The sequence below is a fragment of the Hypanus sabinus genome, chromosome 4, assembly GCF_030144855.1.
Source record: "Hypanus sabinus isolate sHypSab1 chromosome 4, sHypSab1.hap1, whole genome shotgun sequence".
In the NCBI taxonomy this organism is placed as follows: domain Eukaryota; kingdom Metazoa; phylum Chordata; class Chondrichthyes; order Myliobatiformes; family Dasyatidae; genus Hypanus; species Hypanus sabinus.
In genome coordinates this window covers 154364815-154384851 of record NC_082709.1, presented here as the reverse complement: position 1 = coordinate 154384851, position 20037 = coordinate 154364815, and the positions used below count along the sequence as shown (strand labels likewise).

Below are 20037 nucleotides of genomic sequence, written 5' to 3'. Positions count from 1 at the left end.
TTTGCTGTGTCCAGTTAAATACAAACCAACAAACTGTGAGGAGGTGTTGGAAGTTGGGCAAATGGCAATGAACACAGTGAACTCAATGAGGAAAAGGGAGGCTCGCACTGGCAGTTGAAGACTTCTTTTTATTTAGAGATACAGCTCAGTAATAGGCCCTTCTGGCTAACAAGCCTGCATTACACAAGTTACACCCATGTGACAAATTAACCTACTAACCCATACATCTTTGAAAGGAGGAAACCTCCATGGGTATGGGGAGTATGTATAAAGTCCTTACAGAAAGCAGCAGAATTGAACCTGGGTCACTGGTGTTGTAATAATGTTGCATTAATCGCTATGCTACTGCGTTGCCTGTTGTAGGCTCCATCACTATTTTCACAGATAACATTTGTTGATTATCGACAACTAAAAAGTAGGCAAGTGTGTGAAATGCTTTGGAAATTTGGGGATGGGCATAGGAAGAGGATTTGATTTACTTACTTAGGGATACAGATTGGTAAGAGATCCTTCTGGCTCAATTAGCCCAGGCCACCACACCACTACCCAATTATCCTGTATGTTTTTAGAATGTGGAAGGAAACCTGAGTACCAGCAGGAAACACACACAGCCATGGAGACAATGTAAAAGCTCCTTATGGACAGCAGCAGGAATTGAACTCAGGTCACTGATGCTGTAAAGGCATTAAGCTAACTAATATGTTACTGTGCCACCCCACCATTTGATGGTGAGCGGGTTGCAGTTCAGCAAAAATAATGGTCTGTACTGGATGGTTGGGCTGCTAATGGATAAGACAGGCATGTTGATCACTGGAAGAGGCTATTAGTATAATCCAAAGGATGTTCATAGTGGGTAAATGGAGTGAAGCCTAGGAGGCTAGTAAAAGGCCGGAACAATTGAATGCTTAAAGTTCTATTAATATTTTTCCTTTTTTTAGCTATGTCAAAACAAAAGCAGCTCAAAGGTGGTTCTAAAGTGTGACTCAGTCACCAGGTCATGAAATTTGAGTGAAACTGAACAATTTTATATTTGATTTTCAATAGGTGAAAAAAAAACAGAGGACATGGGTTAAGGGTGAAGGGGAAAAAGTTTAAAGGGAACATTGGGGGGGGGGGTTCTTCACACAGAGAGTGGTGGGAGTGTGGAATGAGCTGCCAGATGAAGTGGTAAATGTGGGCTCACTTTGAACATTTAAGAAAAACTTGCAACAGGTACATGGATGAGAGGTGTATGGAGGGATACGGGCCAGGTGCAGGTCAGTGGGACTAGGCAGAAAAATGGTTCGGCACAGCCAAGAAGGGCCAAAAGGCCTGTTTCTGTGCTGTAATGTTCTATGGTTCTATGGGTAGTAGGACCTTTTCTTTAATGAGCTAATGATATGTGAAACTTAACACTGCAAATTTCTATCACAGCATTGTACACCAGAGTATTTGGTGCTGGTAAACAAGTTGAACAAGTTAGGTCTCTATTCATTGGAGCGTAGAAGGTTGAGGGGGGATTTGATCGAGGTATTTAAAATTTTGAGAGGGATAGATAGAGTTGACGTGAATAGGCTGTTTCCATTGAGAGTAGGGGAGATTCAAACGAGAGGACATGATTTGAGAGTTAGGGGGCAGAAGTTTAAGGGAAACACAAGGGGGTATTTCTTTACTCAGAGAGTGATAGCTGTGTGGAATGAGCTTCCTGTAGAAGTAGTAGAGGCCAGTTCAGTTGTGTCATTTAAGGTAAAATTGGATAGGTATATGGACAGGAAAGGAGTGGAGGGTTATGGGCTGAGTGCGGGTATGTGGGTCTAGGTGAGATTAAGAGTTCGGCACGGACTAGGAGGGCCGAGATGGCCTGTTTCTGTGCTGTGATTGTTATATGGTTATATATGGTAAACAGCAAAACCATAATTATGGTTCCTGTTTCGAAGGAATATAGCTTTTGACTATGAATACATTTTGTGAAATAGTATTTTCTATTCTTTATTAAGAATATTTTGCCACAAGCAATCATAAAGTCAATTTGGAAATCCTGCTGGCACAATGTAAAATACTAAATAAGGCCCCTGGTATTGTCTTTGGCCACTTTTTAAATTATTCTATACAGACTGTATAGATAGAACTAATGTCCTGAATGTAATACTGAACTAATGAAAGTCTGCAAACTCCTAAATTACTAAGCATATTTGCAGTTTCAGCTTTTCCCCAGAAATGATAAAGTGATTATGGTAAGACTTTAGTCTTCAACATCATAAGGTACAATAAAAAGAAGTATTCATAGAGAAATACTTATGTAAAATAGAAATCTTATTTTCTTATCAGTATACAGGTCAAAGGTTCACAATGACTATCAATACAAGCTCTTTTAGCAATTACACTCTTATCACTAGTGTTCAGAAAATGATTAAAATTAAATACAGATTGCAAAATTTTAATATTTGACTAATAATAAGTACCCATAGAACTACACATTCACTACTGCTGAGAGATGGATAATCTCACTGGTCATAGTAACTGCATTTTCAGATAACAACCACAGAAAATCACATCCATCTTTTAAAAAAATCACTTTGATTATAAAATGAAATATTAGACTGATGCTCCAATAATTCCATCATTGAATGTGTTAGTCTATAATATACATACAGATAACTACGTTAATATATCTTCTCTCCCAGGTTACATGGTGTTTGGCTGGGGTGGAGAATATATTGATTGTGGTGCACAAGACATTCCAGTCATGTGGGACAGGTTGATTAGATGCTTATTAGCTGTTTTTCATATGTAATACATTTAGTCTTCAGAAAAAGATTGGCAAGCATGAACATGAAGAAGACATGTTTCATAGTCCATATTGCTATACTGATTTTCTTTTTTTTTGCTTCTCTAAGATTGTCATTGAGTTAAGCCCCTTTTTAAAATTCGAGTGTGGTTGCCATACCTCCAAATGTCTAATTTGAATTAAGATATATATTAGCTTATAGCACAAAAGAAAAGCAGCAGTACATTTCAAAGTTAAAACAACTTAATGAGAAAGAGGTCAATTTTCATAACTTGGCATTTTTTTTTATTTTGTGAAACTGAGACTGCAGAAATATTGTTTATAATAAAATCTGAAAGCGTTTGATCAATTAGAAATAATCCTGAGGAGTGAGAGCTGCATTTGTGTAAAGGTTAAATAAGAAACTTCTTTTGCTGGTGTTTTATTTGATTAAAAATATAAGTGGAGATACAAGAGACTGCAAGTACTGAAATAAGGTGAAAAAGAAATCTGCAGGAGGAGCCCAGTGGAAACAAAAGGATAGTCACCATTTCAGGTCAAGATCCTCATTTTAGCCAAGGTGATGAAAAGGATGTACAACTTGACATTCTAATGAATTCCCAATCGAACACCAATCTCATTTGTAAAATGACTAAGCACTTGGCTACTGTGGTGGGGGTTTGGTGGACTGGGAGAAACAACAATATCAGATAAGAGTGAGGGATGTTTTTGACACTCGTACACACCTTTGAAATTAAGCAACCATTATGGCTTCTAGACCGCAGGATAAACAAAATCCTGGAATGCAAGGCAAATCTAAGCATACCTCTGGCACATCAGTAAAGAATTCAAGTCAAGTGATCAAAAATTGAGGTGAATTTTAGTTGATAGTATTTGAGATCATAGTTTTCTTTTATAGATCAAAGGAGTAGAGAGTGTGTAGAAGTGAGATTTAATGGAGTATATTTGTAGCAAAAAATTGTGGAATTTGGTCAGACTAAGATATAAGAGAGAATGGGTTCAATGATGGACTAACACGCAACTCATTGATTAGTTCTTATGTTAATAGAGTTAAGAAGATGGCTTTATAGTTGAAAGATCTTACATGGTTTGAAAGTCAATAAATGGGAGGGAACCAATTATACTTAATATTGTACATTGACTATGAATAATATATTATCGGATACAATGGATTCAGTAGGAAAGATCATACTTTAATAGACTTATCCAGTATTGCAGAAGCAACAGCAAATCCAAATTTATTTAAGAATCTAGAACACTTCTAAGGCTAACAAAGTCCATAAATGATTATAAAAGTATCAATTCTCATTGAGCCTTTATGCTTACACAAGCTTTTAGAAGTTTTATAATACCCTTTGAGAGATAGCAAAAAAGGGAAAACTTATGGAGTTAGAAGAAAGTAGTTTGGGGATTGGAACTGATATGTGAGAAGAGTGATGAGTGGTGTATTCAAAAGGTGCAGGGAGATGAGAATATTTAATAGTCAGGTTAGGATAGTACTGAATGAGGCTCAGGGGGTCTAGTCTGGAGGCAGAAGTATTGGAGATGAAGAACATGGCCATGGCTTTGCTTATATCTATTTGAAGTTTTTGTTCATTCAGATATATTGAATTTGATAGCAACTAATAAGAAATGGAAAATTAATATTGGACACCACTAGCACATACTAGTGAAAGTGATACCATGCATCAGTCTAGAATACAAGTGATGTGAATGAGGGCGCATGAACCACTGGTGTTTGCTTAAGTAACCAATTAAGTGGCATAGTGGCTGTTGGGAGCAATAAATTTCCAATTGCAGTTGGTTACAGTAATCTATAGGCAGGTTAAGAGGAAATAGTCTGTGGTATCATAAGTGTTGAGGTTAAGAAGGATCAGGAAAGATCATGATTTGTTGTTATGGATGTACAAGGTATCAACTGAGTTATTTATGTGAGATGCTGTGGGAACTCAGCAGGTTGAGCAGCATCAATTCTGTAGAGTTTTGACTCAAAACATCAAAAATCCCTTCCTCCCACAGATACTGCCCATCTTGCTAGGTTCATCCAGTAGTTTATTATTTCTAAGTGAAGTCTCAATACTTTGGTTAGTTAGCAACCAGGTTTGGAAAGAGTTGGGTATGTAATTCTAAAAGGTAATTATTCTGAGTAGTTACAATACTTAAGGCAGTTTCTCAATCATGGTAAATCGATCCCTTTGGGATTCTATAGAAAATAATACAGGTAATCTCTTTGGCTATGCAATTGTAATGTGTAATCTCTTAATTTATCATAAATGTTATAAACTGCATTTATCAACTGCCCTAGCGGATATGAATAAGAAATATGACAGAAAGAACCTACATTTAACATGACTGTAACCATACCAAAGGGGATAACATCCAGGTAAAAGAAAAACATAGTGCTAGGGCCAGAATTTCTCTTCTCAATGTACACTTGTTAAAATATCTATCCTGGCATGAAGCTGTGGCATTAAGGACAAAGTAGTCATTTTCTAAAATTGGAAAACTCTGATAGCGATATTGGTGGCACAAATATTAAAAATCAATTCCCTGAAAGAATGAAATTTAGGTGTGCATTAAACGCATTGCTATTACTCCAACAGATTGAACATCTTTTGACCATCACAGCAGTAAAACATCCAACAGACATTTTCTAAAGTTATAGTAACTAATAAGAAGAAACAGAAAATGTTGTAGTATGTTATAGTGGACACCACTATAACATACTGGTGAAAGTGATACTGTGCATCCAGCATAGTCCATCAGGGTGGCAAAGAGCTGTGGTGGTGTTCATCTCCAAAGACCAGAACTCCAATTCTACCAACCAATTTAGGAGCATTGCACTGCTGAATGTCAAGGGGAAAATCTTCTTCTCTGTCGTGGCTAAGAGGATGACCAACTACCTCATGGGCAATGGATACTTTGACAACAGCTGCCAGAAGGCAGGAGTTCCACGCTTCCCGAGATGTATGGAGAATGCATCATTCATATGGGACCAGATCCAATGATCCAATGAGCCAAGGTAAACTACATGTTGTGTGGCTGGATCTTGCAAATGCCTATGGATCTGTGCCACACCAGCTCATCAACTTTGCAATGGAGTTCTTTTACATTCCTGACTGCATTAGAGGCCTGGTTTCAGAATACTTGAATGACCTGCTGATGGGCTTCTCTTTTCGAGGGTTTACAACGGGGTGGCAGCAGCTTGAAGTAGACATTGTAATGGGATGTCCATCTCTCCCATCCTGTTTGTGGTAGCCTTCAAGATCATCTTTATTGGAACAGGGCAGGAAGTTGGAGGAATAAAGCTATAGTCAGGGCAGAGAGTCCCTCCACTGAGAAGCTATATGGAGGATATCACAAGCATCCATCAGGCAGCACCATGCTCAAGAAGGCTGCTGAAGAGGCTGGACGAGCTAATGACATGGGCAAGGATGAAGATCAAGCCCAGCAAGTCTATCCCTCCAGTGACAACATCACCTTTATTGTAGTGGACAAGGAAATCCTATTGTTGGCCAGGCAGCCAATCCAAAGCCTTGGGAGGCAGTACATCACAGAGCTCTCTGACAGGCAGATGGGGAAAAGTAGCATAGAAACAGCTCACAGAGGGTCTGGCCAGAACTGACCAGACCCAACTAACTGGAAAGTATAAAGTGAGGTGCTTCCAGTTCACACTATACCAAAGGGTGATACGCAAGCAGGAGAAAACACAACTGACCATTGAGCTGAGGGAGTCCATTGACCCGCTGGTGAGGAGTGCCAATGTCCCAATCCACACCGGCCATAAATGGAGAGCTCAAGACCATCAGTAGGCTGTAGCACCGAGAGGTTGTTGTCAGAGTCCAGGCTGGACCTGCAGGACTTGGCTGGGGGAAGGCAGCATGTTTCTGGTCCAAGGCCTCAAAAAAAGAGGAAAGCCATGGTAGTGGAGGAGGTGACAAGGACAGAGCAGGAGCACTGCAGGGTGAAGGCAGTGGCACAGGGCACCAGGGAAGCTGGACAACATTGAGGGCGCCATCAACAGGTCTAACCTGTGGAAGATCCTACAAGCCAGTCTCTGCTTCCTCATCCTGGCAACCTATGACACCTTGCCCTGCCCCTGAAGTCTTCACCAGTGGTTTGGTAATGAGGATAGCTGTCTCCTATGCGATCCTACAACACATCATGGCAGGATGCAAGACTGTGCTGTCCCAAGGGCACTACAGATAGGAGCACAACTAAGTCCTAAAGAAGCTGGGAGAGATCCTAGAGAGCTGCAGGTGGGATGTGAGAAGCTGCCTTTCCCCAGTGGGATGACAATTCATCCCATTTATTATGGCTGGTAAGAGCACTGAATGCACCTGCCCAAGAGCTCCTTCAGGACTCCTCTCCACAGGCAAGGGGTGGAACATGAGGGCAGATCTCGGCAGACAACTACATTTCCCTAAGGAAAACTCCATCGTTTTTTTCTGCCCAGACATAGTACTGTGGTCCATCTATGGCCACCAAGTCTGGCCTCCTCATTGAGTTAACCATCCCATGAGAGGAAGGAGTTGAAGAGCAGGGCTGATATACTCAGACTTGGCAGCTGAGTGTAAGGAAACTGGCTGGAGGACCACCCTCTACCCTGCGGACGTAGGATGCCAGGGCTTTGGTGCATCGACAAGTTTACTCCGTGATATGGCAGTGTTTGGAACAAGGCTCAGGGCGGCCACCAGAGAGTTGGCTGAAGAGGCAGAAAAGGGCAGCTTGTGGCTGTGGCAAAGGAGGAAGGACAGAAATTGGGAAATCAACTATCCCCATTGGAAGCTACAGTGGGTGCCACCAGGAGTTATACTAGGGCCAGGGTCAATAAGCAGCGGTCCCCAGCTGACGACCTTGCACTGTTGGAGGTGTGGCAGGCAACACCACCAAGCAGGAAACAACGTCTTCCTGTAAATCTTATAGCAAAACATATTCTAGGGCTGCTCTGTATTAATGGAATCTCACAGTGAAATGTAACTTCAAGTTTTTCCTCTAACCATTATCTCTGAAAAGGTTTAACAAGGAAACAGCTAACTAACTTAATAATAGGCAGTGTTATGGTAAACAAAAGAGGCTATTATGTGACAGCATATTGCGTACGTTGTAAACTGAAACTGTGGCAACACCAATAGAGATACTTTCTTGTCAGACATGTTTCCAACAGCAGTGGATTATATCTGCAACATATTTGTGTTATGTGATAAAAAGTAAGGGGCTGGTAAAACAAAACACAAAAAATCATGTTCAGTTTAATCTGATCCAAACAGAAGCTGTAAAGCTGAAATAAACTTAAAAGGACTAATGGCTAGCAATTTTTGTTTAAAAGGAATCTGTTAACTTCAGAATAGTTACTTCATGACTGAAGGTGGAGATCTAGATCTAGTTTGCATGGACTTGTGAGAAGAAAGGAAGACAGAGATATAAAGTTAATATAAATCCAGAAAAGCAACTTTATAATTTGTAGCAGAAAAATACTTAGGGCAGTTCTAATTTGTCAGATTTAAGAGTTTTATGGCATTCTTGGGAAATAGATTGATACCTGAAGTGAATACTAACATTTTAAAGATAACTTTTAAAAGCCCAATCTCAACATACCCTGCAGCATGAATAGGAAGAGGAAAAATGCTAATGTTTCAGGTCAATGACATTATCAATTAGTAGCACTGGCCTCCAGCCTTGTGAATGTACTAAGTGCTCATTTATTGTATAAACATAACAGGAACCTTTTAATTATGCATTTATGCTCAACTGCATAACTAATAACTGCCAAAAATGAGAACCTGTGATATCATTTATCTCCAGAGGGTGTGCTGTTTCGCCATTTCAAAGTATATGGGAAATCAATATTTTAATAATATTTTCAATATCCATGCCCTATTCTCAATGTAAATCCATTGAAAATATGAAACTTTTTGAATAAGATGTTGCATTTTATAAAAGGCATGCCAGATAGTCTCTTTTCACCTTTCAACACCCCTCCAGTCCTGAAAACTAATTTTATTTTATGGGGTCTTATTTGCTCAAATGGCCATCAAAAAGGAACATTAGAAGAATATTCTTTGTATCCCAATTTTTTATGAATATTCTGATTGGCTGATCAGCTGGCATTGATGATGGACACCACAGATCCTCTTAAGGATTGTACCCAATTCAAAGTCATATTGAAATAGAAGAATTGCTGCATGAAAACCCACTAAAAATTTCGCTGGTGCGTTTCATTCTCTCAAGTCACCAGAGATCACAGACCCTTTGCTATTGACTGTAAAATCTGGGTTGTCAATTTTGTTTCTGGCCTCACAGATATTGCCTGACTTGCTGAGTCACATTTTTAATAAACTCCTATTACATGGATGAAAATGTATTTATAAAGAAGTGTGTCAGGCATTTACTTCAAAAATTAGACATAGTGCATCTTAAAGATGTCAAAAAATAGCTTTCACATTACGCTTTAAAAATAAGAGTCATTCACTGTAGCATCTGTTATTGAAAGCAAACTGGACTAAGAAGCTGCATATTGAATTAGTTGGTTAGGTTTTGGCATGCCTCTCATTAAATGTTTTTATAATTAACTCATTCTTCACTGTAGAACAAATAATTTATGTTCAATAGCGAGGGGTATAAATTTACTTTAAAAATGATATTCTTCATTTGTTTATTCACAAATCCATAATTTCCCCTAATTGAACAAACCTCCAATCCTGAAATAAGGATTCTTTAAACATTCTGTTGGGAATGGTGTGAACTTACAGTTAATGTCCATCAAGGAAAATGAGAGTGGATTGCTTATGCTGAGGTATAAAGGTGGAAGGCATTGCTAACCAATGTTTAGTATCAAAAAATATGCATGATCAGAAACTTTAAAGTTATAGAGTAAGTAGCAGTTATCAGGAGAAACTTAAGAATAATGCCATTTTCATTATAAGAATATTAAAAGATTTTTAAAAAATATTTTAAATGACAATAAAGTAAATGAGGAAACTGATCTAGGGAAGAATAACATTTTTTTATATATTTAAGCCCTAAAAGAATTAATAGAGGCTGGTGTTTCATTTATCTTAGGTAGTATATTGTTAAGATTGGGGTTCCACACAAGAAAGTGAGGTGGAATTGTAACCCATAATGGCTTTTAGAAGAAAAGTAAGTAAATATTAGAAACATGAAAAAATTTAAAAATCCGTATTTAGTGACAAATTGATTAGTTCCTTCAAAAAGCCAGCATAGGCAATAGTAAATGTATGACCTTTATTTGTGGCTGAATATTATGTGATTCTCTGGCTATACTTTATCATGATATAAATCCCTGGGACAAATTGGCATAGTTATGGCCACACTCCGGTGAATAGAATCAGTCACCAGGTACAAAAAAAACTATTCCTAAATTCCAGATTATAGCATAAAACATGGCATAAACTGTGTCATGTTTTAAAGCTATTTTATTGATACTGTGTTCTGTACATGTAAACCAAAATGACAAATCTGCCAGATACTCATAATACTGCAGGTATTAAACTGTGCAGACAGCTCCCAGAGTTCTGAAACTTGTTTTTGCAAATGTTGTTGAGACCCACGTTGAAAATAAAACATGTCTCCAGCATTCTGACATCCTTGGCATTTCTCATTTGTCAAATATTACAAACTTAAGAGGCTGAATCTTCCCTTCATCCCTTTTATTTTTATACCACAAGAGCATCTCTGGCTGGGAAATTATTCTGCAAGATAAAAAACACAATTATTAATAATCTGTTACTTCAAATATTTTTGTTACATAGTGTCAGAGAAAAATACCATACAGACAAACCCTGAATTCCACTGCTCAGATAATGGCAATTTGCCATTATGTCATTTTGTCACTACCCAAAATTTTGAGATACAAAATAAAATTCACTCTTACCGAATTTTTTTTGGGGGGAGAGATAAATAAACAGAAAATATGTAAGAAATTACAAGTCTAGTCACTCAATACTGTGGGGCAATAAGGTTTGAAGATGTCGTCACAGTACCAATTGGATTGCCAGTCACAGCTGAGTCTCTCCTTTGCCATGTGAGCAAATGTCTCAGTGCAGCATTGTGGGAGCTGCTGCAGCCATGACCAGCTCCTTGAAGTAACACCTCAGCCTTTATTGCACTTTCACTAAATTACCGTGCTTTAACCCTTTACCCTTCTGAATTCTTTGTATGCCATTTTTCTCCAATGAACCCTGATTTTCAAATCCCATCACTTTTCCTGATATTTCCACTTCCCTTTCTTAATCCATGGCTGTGCAGATGAAGAGAATGGAAGTGATATACACTGACGTTTGTCAACATCCTCAGATTGGAGAAAGCATACCAAAGCAGAGACTTTGATGCGACTGCTGCTCAATCAACACAGTGATAACATCCAAAGCTTGTTGCCTCACAGTGTTGAGTAAAACTAAAAACCCACAGAATTCGGGTTTTTTTGCGCAATCCTTGTCCATCTCCTGAATCCATTGTTGGCCTTGGTTGTTAGATAATGGTGATATGTCAATTTGTCATTGGGAAAAGACTGGGTTTATATTAGAGAAAAACAAACTGTAGAAATGTGTGTCCACTTATTATATTGAATTCACAGAGAAAAGGGGGCTTGATCACCTGACAGTCAATTGTGATATGGAAGGTTGACCAGGAAAGTAGCCCCTCTGTAAAGAGTGGGCAGTCCGTATGAGAAACAAGGCCTTCAGCTAAACCATGTCCAGCCATTATAAGGTAAATTAGATACTGAAGATTTATAATGAAATCTCGTTGATATCTGGGTTATTTCTGAAAAACACGAGTAGAGATTCTGCTCACATGTATAATAGAAAAACATGATCAAGAATGACAACAGAATAATGTGAAGATTTTGTAGAATTAGTCAATTAATACAGCACAGAGACAGGCCTTCAGTCCAATAAGGTGGCACTGACTATTAAACATTCACTAACAAAAACCCTACAATAATTCTATTTTCTATTCTCACCATATTCTCAGTAATTCCCCCCAGACTCTACCACTCACCTACATTGGAGTCAATTTACAGCAGTCAGTTAACCTACCACACTTGAATGTCTTTGGATTCTGGAAAGAAACTGGAGGACCAGAAGGAAATCTATATTGTTACAAGGCGAATGCGCAAACTCCATGCAGATTTTTAAAAATATTCAAAAATAGATTTTATTCAAAATAAAAAATAAATACAATGGAGGAAATCTTTTGCATTTATAGTTGTTACATGCAGAAACTTACAGAGAAAAATAAACACTAGCAGCACCATTGCCACTCATATGTCTCCCTGAGGTTATACTGATTTCATTGTTCAAGGGGCTTCCGCACTCAACTCCATTCTTCTATCTGCGGCAGTGAAAGGACAATCCCCACACTGCCTTAACATTGGTCGCACTGAGTTCGAGGGAGTGAAGCACTCAACTCAGCATGTACTCCTACAGCCTGGACTGTGCCATTCTATGGTATTCCCTTATAGACATATCGCTGTGCTGGAAGACAAACAGGTTCTGGGCAGACCAAATGGCATCATTCACCATGTTGATGACCTTCTGGCAGCAACTGATGTCCGTCTCAGTGTGTGTCACATCTTTTCAGATAAGGATTGCTTGATTATGGTAAATTAAGCTCTGAGTATTAAATTGTTAAAGGAAGAGTTTTGACTGCTGTGGAATTCATACATTCCTGAGGTAGACAAAGTAACAGAGTAACACAAATGATTATTAAAGTATCATGAATATTTCAGGTGGTGCTCAATCTGCTAGTGACTAGAGCAGGGCAATCAGTTATTCATTGTTGGTTTCTTGCCAGGGTCAGTGCTGTCTGTGGTCAAAGGCAGTGCTTAAATATACAACCTATGAGGCTGGAACTGTTTCTTTTGCTTCTTCAAGTAATTTTAATGATAAGCTTCTACAGAGACTGCAGGGGAATATTTTCATAGCTAGCATCACAGTTAGTTTATTATAAAGTAAATAAAAATAACAATTTCAAAATTGTTACAATAACTATAACATATAAAAATAGATCACTGCATAATTTTTATTGTTTCTAAATCTAACAGGCCACTTAATAGTACAGTATCATTGTTAAAGATGAAGATGAAGATCTGTTAACAGGTAAAAATTCGTAAGTTAAAAACATAAGTTAACAGGTAAAATTTCAATGTTTTTATCTCTCATGTTGATGCCATTTACAAAAATAATTTCACAGTCTACCATGATTCCCATGCAAAGATAATTTCAAACTAACTTCACATTTTTACCAATGTGAAGAACCAAACTGATAAATTTGTACTTTAACTCAGAGTGGAACATGGTTAGATGTATACGCTCTATCAGTCACACTGAGGTACTTGACTTTAGATATTTTGCAACTCATTAAAGTTGGGAAAATATTGTTCATCAGAACTAACAGACTACATCAGCACAAGATTCATAAGCACAAAACAATACCAAACTAAGTTTAATTTAAATGTATATATTTCAAAGAAGCTGCGCAAGTTCCTTAAAGGTATTATTTTTTTTACACAAAAATTCTGCAAATGCTGGAAATTTTCAGCAACATACACAAAATCCTGGAGGTATTGAGCAAGTTATACAACATCTATGTAGGGAAATGGTGAAGGGTCTCAGCTTGAAATGTCAACAGTTTATTTCCCTCCATAGACGCTGCCTGACTTGCTGAGCTCCTCCAGCATTTTAAGTAGATTTTCCTTGACATTTTCTTGAAAGAAATCAAAGAACTTACGGCTTTCTTCTGTCTTGTTTGCTCTTTTCGCTCATGATAGTAGATCCTCGCTGGCAGTTCTTCTGGCTTAACCTTTTGCAAATGCATTTCAGTGTATGGAGGTAATGTCTCTTCTTCTTCTGTCTTGTAACTTGGAGATTTCCCATAGTAATGGTCATTTACTCGCTTAATACTAGTTTTGGAAGGAGTTTCACTGCTGTAACTTTCATTGTAAGGTTTACATTTGGCCTTTTTCTCCAGAATACTGTTCATGAAAGCATCATCATAGGTTCTACCACCATCACTTGTACACCTTAATGGGCACTCTTCCTGCTTATCTCTTTTCCTCTGACTGTTGTAAACATATCCCTGGTCAGCTTCATATAGCTCGTTTCTGCTCCGACTTCTTTTGTTGTAATAATCATCCAAGGAGCTCCCTTGATAGTGGTATCGATCTCTGAGTGCTCTGTAATACTGCCCCCTGTCAGCCTCTTTTCTCTCCCGTCGTTCTGGCTCAAGTGAATTACCTCTCCTCCCTCTGTAATGATAAGATTCTGCAAATTCTTCAAGTTCATCTAGTGAATTTGCTAGTTCTTTGTCATGTAGTTCAATTCTTTGTCTGTCACAAGATCGAGACCGTGACCTAGTGAATAATTAAAATATTCTTAGCATTTTTATAGCTCTTCAGAATGAATTTATTTTAATATACAGCTATTAAATAGCCAAATATTACTACTGAAATTCATGTGAATTTGTGAATTATATACATATTCTAAACTTATTCTGATTTTAGAGGTTTCACCATTCCTGATAGATCTAATTTTAATCATAGTCTTGGAGTAAGAAACTTTATTAGTGTGCTCAGAATTTGAAGTTACAGAATATAAATTAAATACATTGTTCTTGGAAATGAAACATGAAATGTTATAGATAAGTTCCATTTGTATTCAGAAGTGTGTGCAAAAATCAGAACTATTCTGATTAGAACTTGGACAAATAGCAATTTTCTTTCATTAGAACCAGTGTTAATTAGACCCACTTATATCCTTTCACATGTTAGGTAAAAATTACAAAAAGCAACGATTTTAATGTTATCGTGAGTCTTCAGAATTTGTTAGTATATAAATTATACAATAGAGAATTACTTTGCAGCATAGTACTTCAGAGATTTAACAATGATCACATTTATTTATTGACTGTGGCACTGACTACAAGAGCTAGAACATCATATAACAACATTATAAAACATTGATTAGGCATTCTTGTAGTTTTGTGTGTAGTTTCATTTACCACACTTTATGAAAGATATGATTGCACTAGAGATGGTGCAGAGAGGTTTCACCAGGATGTTGCCTGGATTGGAGCATCTTAGTTATTAGGGTGGATTGAATAAGCTGGCTTTGTTTTCCCCAGAACACATTATTTAGAGAATAAACAGGGAAGACAGTAAGAATCATTTTCCTTTGGTGGGAGTGTCTAAGTTCAATGCGAGAGATCGTTTTTAGTAGGGATCTGAGGAGGAATTCAATCACATAGAGGGTGGTTGGAAACTGGAAGGCTCTGAGATGGTGGAGCAGATGCTCTTCTAATGTTTAAGAAGCATCTGGGCAGGCACCTGAGTCACCAAGACATTGAAGGCAACAGGCATAATGAGGGTAAATGGTATTGGCTGCCATGGACATGAGCACTGGCTGTATCATAGTCTGCTATAGCAATTCAAGTGAACAGGAATGTAAGAAGCTGCAGAGAGTAATGAGCTTAGTCCAATACATCACTGGCACATCCTTCCTTATTATTGGCTATATCTAAAGACAGCAACAGCCATCATTAAAGATCCTCATTATCTGGGCCATGCCATCTTTTTGCAGCTACTATTGGGCAGGAGATACTGAAGCCCCATACCACTAAGTTCAAGAACACCTACTTCCCTTGAACAATTCGGTTCTTGACGCAACTGGCAAAACCCTTATCACTGCAGTTTAGTAATACTATGGCCACTTTGGTTACTTTGCACTAAAATAAACCTTTTTCTTCTAATTGTGTTCTATCTTGAAAAAAATTCTGTTATGTTTCTCTTGTGAATGCTCCTTGAATAATGCTATGTGCCTGCAGTGATGCTGCCACAAGGAAGATTTTCATTTCACTTGTGCACACACATACTTGTAAATTCAACTTTGACTTTGACCAAAGGGTTTGTTTCTACACTGTGCTGTTCTTTGACTCTAAAAGTATTAAGGTTAGTTTCAAATGTATTTGTAACTGTTTTCTACTTGTGTATTTTGTTTTGTCTAACTCACTTGCAGGAATGTTTATAAACTCTCGGTCACATTTAAGACATGAATGCCAATTTTCAACTTTTGAGAGAAGGATATTTGATGGAAATAATATGTCCAAGAATAAAGATGGCTGCAAAGGTTATAGTGACAACTTTAATACAGATTGTAAATTGCTTTTGTTGTACCTGCTACTGCAACGTTCAATGTCTCTCTTTGCTCTGCTCCTGAAATGTCCAGGCTCTCTCATGAGCTGAGCCCTGAATGCCAAGTCAACATCCTGGTCAGTAACTGGAGATTGCATTTGTTTTCGAGCTTGGCAGAAGTTCTGGCAGAAATCAGCATTCTGATCATGCAGTGAACTTAACTCTGACATGTTGCTCGCTGTATAATACAAATACAGATCATTTATATTATCTTTCTAATACTTCTGTGATGGGTTAATGTTACAAACAAAAACAACATAGATCTTTTCAAGAACTAGTTCAAAATTCAAATCACTGATGCTGATTTGCATGTGAAAAGGGAAAGAGACACTGAGCTCAATTAAAAACAGTAAAGGCTGGGATTTCCCACAGAAATGTTCTTTCAGTAAACGTGCAATGGCATCAATTTCATATATCATTCTGCTCTTTGTGGATCAGATATCTAGTGCCAGATCATTGTTCACAAGTCAAATGTTGAAATTATAAAGGCTGTGAAAAATCTAAAAAACTGATGTCCCAAGTGTAAACTAATAATCACATCAAATGTCTTTAGAAGCATACGGATTTGCACTGAAATTCAAACAGCCACACATAAATCACAGCACATTAGTTTGAGATCCAGCACGAGTAGAGATTCCGACAATGAGGTTAGTGACTGTGGAATCAAATCTGTAAAACAAGCTATTTATACATTTTCCCAAGAACCATATCAGTCACCAGATCAAAATATCTCGGAAAGCAATAATGGCTACAAAAAGGACTAAGTGCTTATCATCAACTATAGTTGCTCATGTATTGAAGTGCACAACACCCAGACTGGTCATTCAGCCCATCCTGATCTTTCAGTGATCACTTCAGCTAGTCCTAGTCCTTCCAACCTCTGTCACCACATCTCTGACAACTTTCATCCTTCAATTTCCCAATTCTCTTTTTAAAAAATCTATTCTTTTTGGTGGATCTATTTTCACCAAAAATGAGACAAAGCATTCCAAACTCTAATCACTTGTTTTGTAAAGAACTGTTTCTTCTGTCAGCCTCTCCTAAATTTTCACAACATCACTAAAGTTGACATGCCAGCATTTTGTAAACGGTTTAGCAACAGTCCCAACCTTTGAATTCAGTGTTTCTATCTATAAATGCCTGGATTCTATTTACTTTATTAATTGATTAATTAACCTGCCTTCTTCAAATATTTGTGTGACAAATATGTTTGGTTTCTCTGCACCTGTGCCACTCCCCCTTAAAGTTACACCATTGCATGTGAATATCCATTCTTCACATTAATTTGTTTCACCTCCTGGTTTCCCTGCACTGAACTAAATTACCATGTGCTGTGCAGTTCACCTGCATGTCAATTTCTTCTTCACTTCTATCGACTAAATCACTGATCATATACCTGCCAAGTTTTATTACATTTGGAAGCTTTGAAGTTGCTATTGCAATATTCAGTTTATTTTGTAGTATTAGGGATGACTAATTGTTCAGTACTTCTATCTTATATTTAAAACAACAGAGATATTGGTGAATAATTCACAGATGTATAAATATTAGGGAGACCTTAAATGTTTCAATAGGTTTTTGAAGTAAATACAAACTTTGATCGTAGTCGATTTATTATATCCTGAAATCCAGGTTGCCTGAAAGTCTGAATTTCAAATAAAGTACTTCAAAAACCAGAAGGTTCCATAGAAAATTTTGGATTCAGGGAAAACATAAGGCAATTTAATTGTAAGACTTATTGAGAACTGAACCTAATTTGTTATGATGATTCAGACTGAAATAAGATAAGAGTGGCTGAAGGTTCTATGAAAACTGGTGTTTTGCTGAAGCAACAAGAAATCAACCATGATCATCACTTAAATCTCAATACTTGTAACCCGTACATTGTTCATACTTTCTCCGAGAGGGGTCAAACTGTGCCAGCTCCTTTTCCACATAGTAAAGGACTTTCATGGAGTCTTGCTCTTTGTTAGCTTGAATTCTGTATCCACTGCGCACTGAGGAGAAAATCAAAAATTTAAAGAAACCCTGGCCTCAAGTACGTCAATAGGCCGATTGTTTATAAAAATAAGTTATAGTACTGTAAGTAGAAGTTTGCAGTTACTACTTTTTACGCGTTTCTCTGTGACAGAACAAAACCACAATTTTAAAAAGGTTCAAGCTGACTTGTATCATTGTGGCAGTTTAATATTATACACAGACAAATTGATAATGATGATGTCTATGTCTTTAAGTTGACCTTTGTTTTGAGAGAAGTTCTCCTTACCAGATTCCCCTATGTCCGTGTCGACATGTGCTGGTGGAGGCAGAGACTTTGTATCAATTACACTTGGTGTGATTGGTATCCTAGAAACACTGGGAATGTAGTATGGTGGATAGTCTGCAACATTTGGAAGATGTCCAGCTTTTACTGCTTTTCCAGCTATATATACTGATAAAAAGAGGTTAAATGTATTAAAACTTAGAAAAAATCATCTCGCCTACTTGTACATACATATTTCCCTGCTGATTATCAGGATGAAGTATAACAGAACCCATTTCTGGAATATTTTGTCATTCAAGAAACACAACTGGCCATTTCCCAATGTAAGTCACCAAACATTATTGGTATGACTTTCAGACTGGGATCAGACAGGGTGATATTATTTCCCATATGATATTCCTTTTGCAGCACTACAGAATAACTTGGACTGTGTTTTCCTGGGAACCGTTGTCATCGGACACTCCAAGCACATTGTGGACTTCCTATCATCGCAACAGACTAGAATGCAAGATTCAATGACCTGCTACTCTGCCCCAATCCCACCCTTGCTGCATATTCTATAAACTCTGCACTGACGCTCCATTGTCTTCCATTTGTATCTGCCCGTTATCTGTTATTTCTCTCCTGACTGCGAGGCCAAGGTTCCTCTCTTCCACCATTCCAAAATTTCCCCACCACCACCATCCAAGCTAGAGATCATCATTAATATTCTGATGCTGCCAATGTCATTTCAATTTAAATACCAATATCCCAGCTCCCTTCCAAATACACTCCAACCCTGGCATAGCACAGACAGAGTCTGTGATCACCAACCATACTGAATTGGTGAGCAAACTGAGTGTTGGTGAGCAAACTGAGTGTTGAGGGATCTTAGACATGTCAATCCAAAAAAAATTATGATTAAATGTTGCATTGTTTGGAGTTTCAGTGCACACCCAGTGGACCCACTTTATTAGGTACACAGGTACATCTGTTCATTAATGCAAGTATCTAATCAGCCAATCATGTGGCAGCAACTCAATGCATAAAAGCAAGCAGACATGGTTAAGAGGTTCAGTTGTTGTTCAGACCAAACATCAGAATGAGGAAGTAACATGATTTATTGATTTTTCTATCTATCTATCTATCTATCTATCTATCCGTCCATCCATCTATTTATACTGCATGGAATAGGCCCACTCGGCCCTTCGAGCCACACTGCCCAGGAATCCCTCAATTTAATCATGGCCTAATCACTGGACAATTTACAATGACCTACCAACCAGTACATGTTTGGACTGTGGAGGCGGGGGGGGGGGGGAACTGAAACACCCAGAGGAACCCACACGGTCATGGAAAGAACATACAAATTCCTTACAGGCATTAGCGGGAATTGAACCCGGGTTGCCTGCACTGTAAAGCATTTTGCTCACTACTATACCACCGTGCCACCCTAAGTGATTTTGACCATGGAATAATTGTTGGTGCCAGATGGGGTGGTTTGAGTATCTCAGAAACTGCTGATCTCCTGGAATTTTCATACACAACATTCTTTAGAGTCTATAGAGAATGGTGCAAAAATCAAAATAAAATCTAGAGAGCTGCAGTTCTGTGGGAGAAAACGCCTTGTGAATGAGAGAGGTCACAGGAGAATAGTCAGACTGATTCAAGCTGACAGGAAGGCAACAGTAACTCAAATAATTATGCATTACAACAGTGGCTTGCAGATACGCATCTCTGATTGCACAACACATTGAACCTTGAAATGGATGGACTACAGAAGACCATGAACATACACTCAGTGGCTACTTTATTAGG

At 38.0% G+C, this 20037-nt stretch overlaps 1 protein-coding gene and 1 long non-coding RNA gene across 6 annotated transcripts in view; one reads left to right on the top strand and one right to left on the bottom strand.

Moving 5' to 3' along the window:
* LOC132393382 (uncharacterized) overlaps nucleotides 1-20037 on the top strand; it is a 110718-nt gene that overhangs the window by 39159 nt on the left and 51522 nt on the right. For all 3 annotated transcript variants that reach the window (XR_009511855.1, XR_009511856.1, XR_009511857.1), the window contains one exon: nucleotides 12834-12888. This is a non-coding gene — a long non-coding RNA (uncharacterized LOC132393382). The remainder of the gene's footprint in view (nucleotides 1-12833; nucleotides 12889-20037) is intronic.
* Nucleotides 10186-20037, bottom strand: part of LOC132393372 (immunoglobulin-like domain-containing receptor 2) — a 106353-nt gene continuing 96501 nt past the window's right edge. For 2 of the 3 annotated variants that reach the window (XM_059968494.1, XM_059968495.1), the window contains 4 exons: nucleotides 18244-18408; nucleotides 17861-17974; nucleotides 15960-16155; nucleotides 12964-14141 (listed from right to left, as the gene is read on the bottom strand). In XM_059968494.1, the coding sequence (XP_059824477.1) occupies nucleotides 13376-14141; nucleotides 15960-16155; nucleotides 17861-17974; nucleotides 18244-18408 (1241 nt within the window). In that variant the 3' untranslated portion in view covers nucleotides 12964-13375. Of the gene's footprint in view, nucleotides 10480-12963; nucleotides 14142-15959; nucleotides 16156-17860; nucleotides 17975-18243; nucleotides 18409-20037 lie in introns of those variants that run through there. The other variant, XM_059968496.1, reaches the window with a different exon arrangement.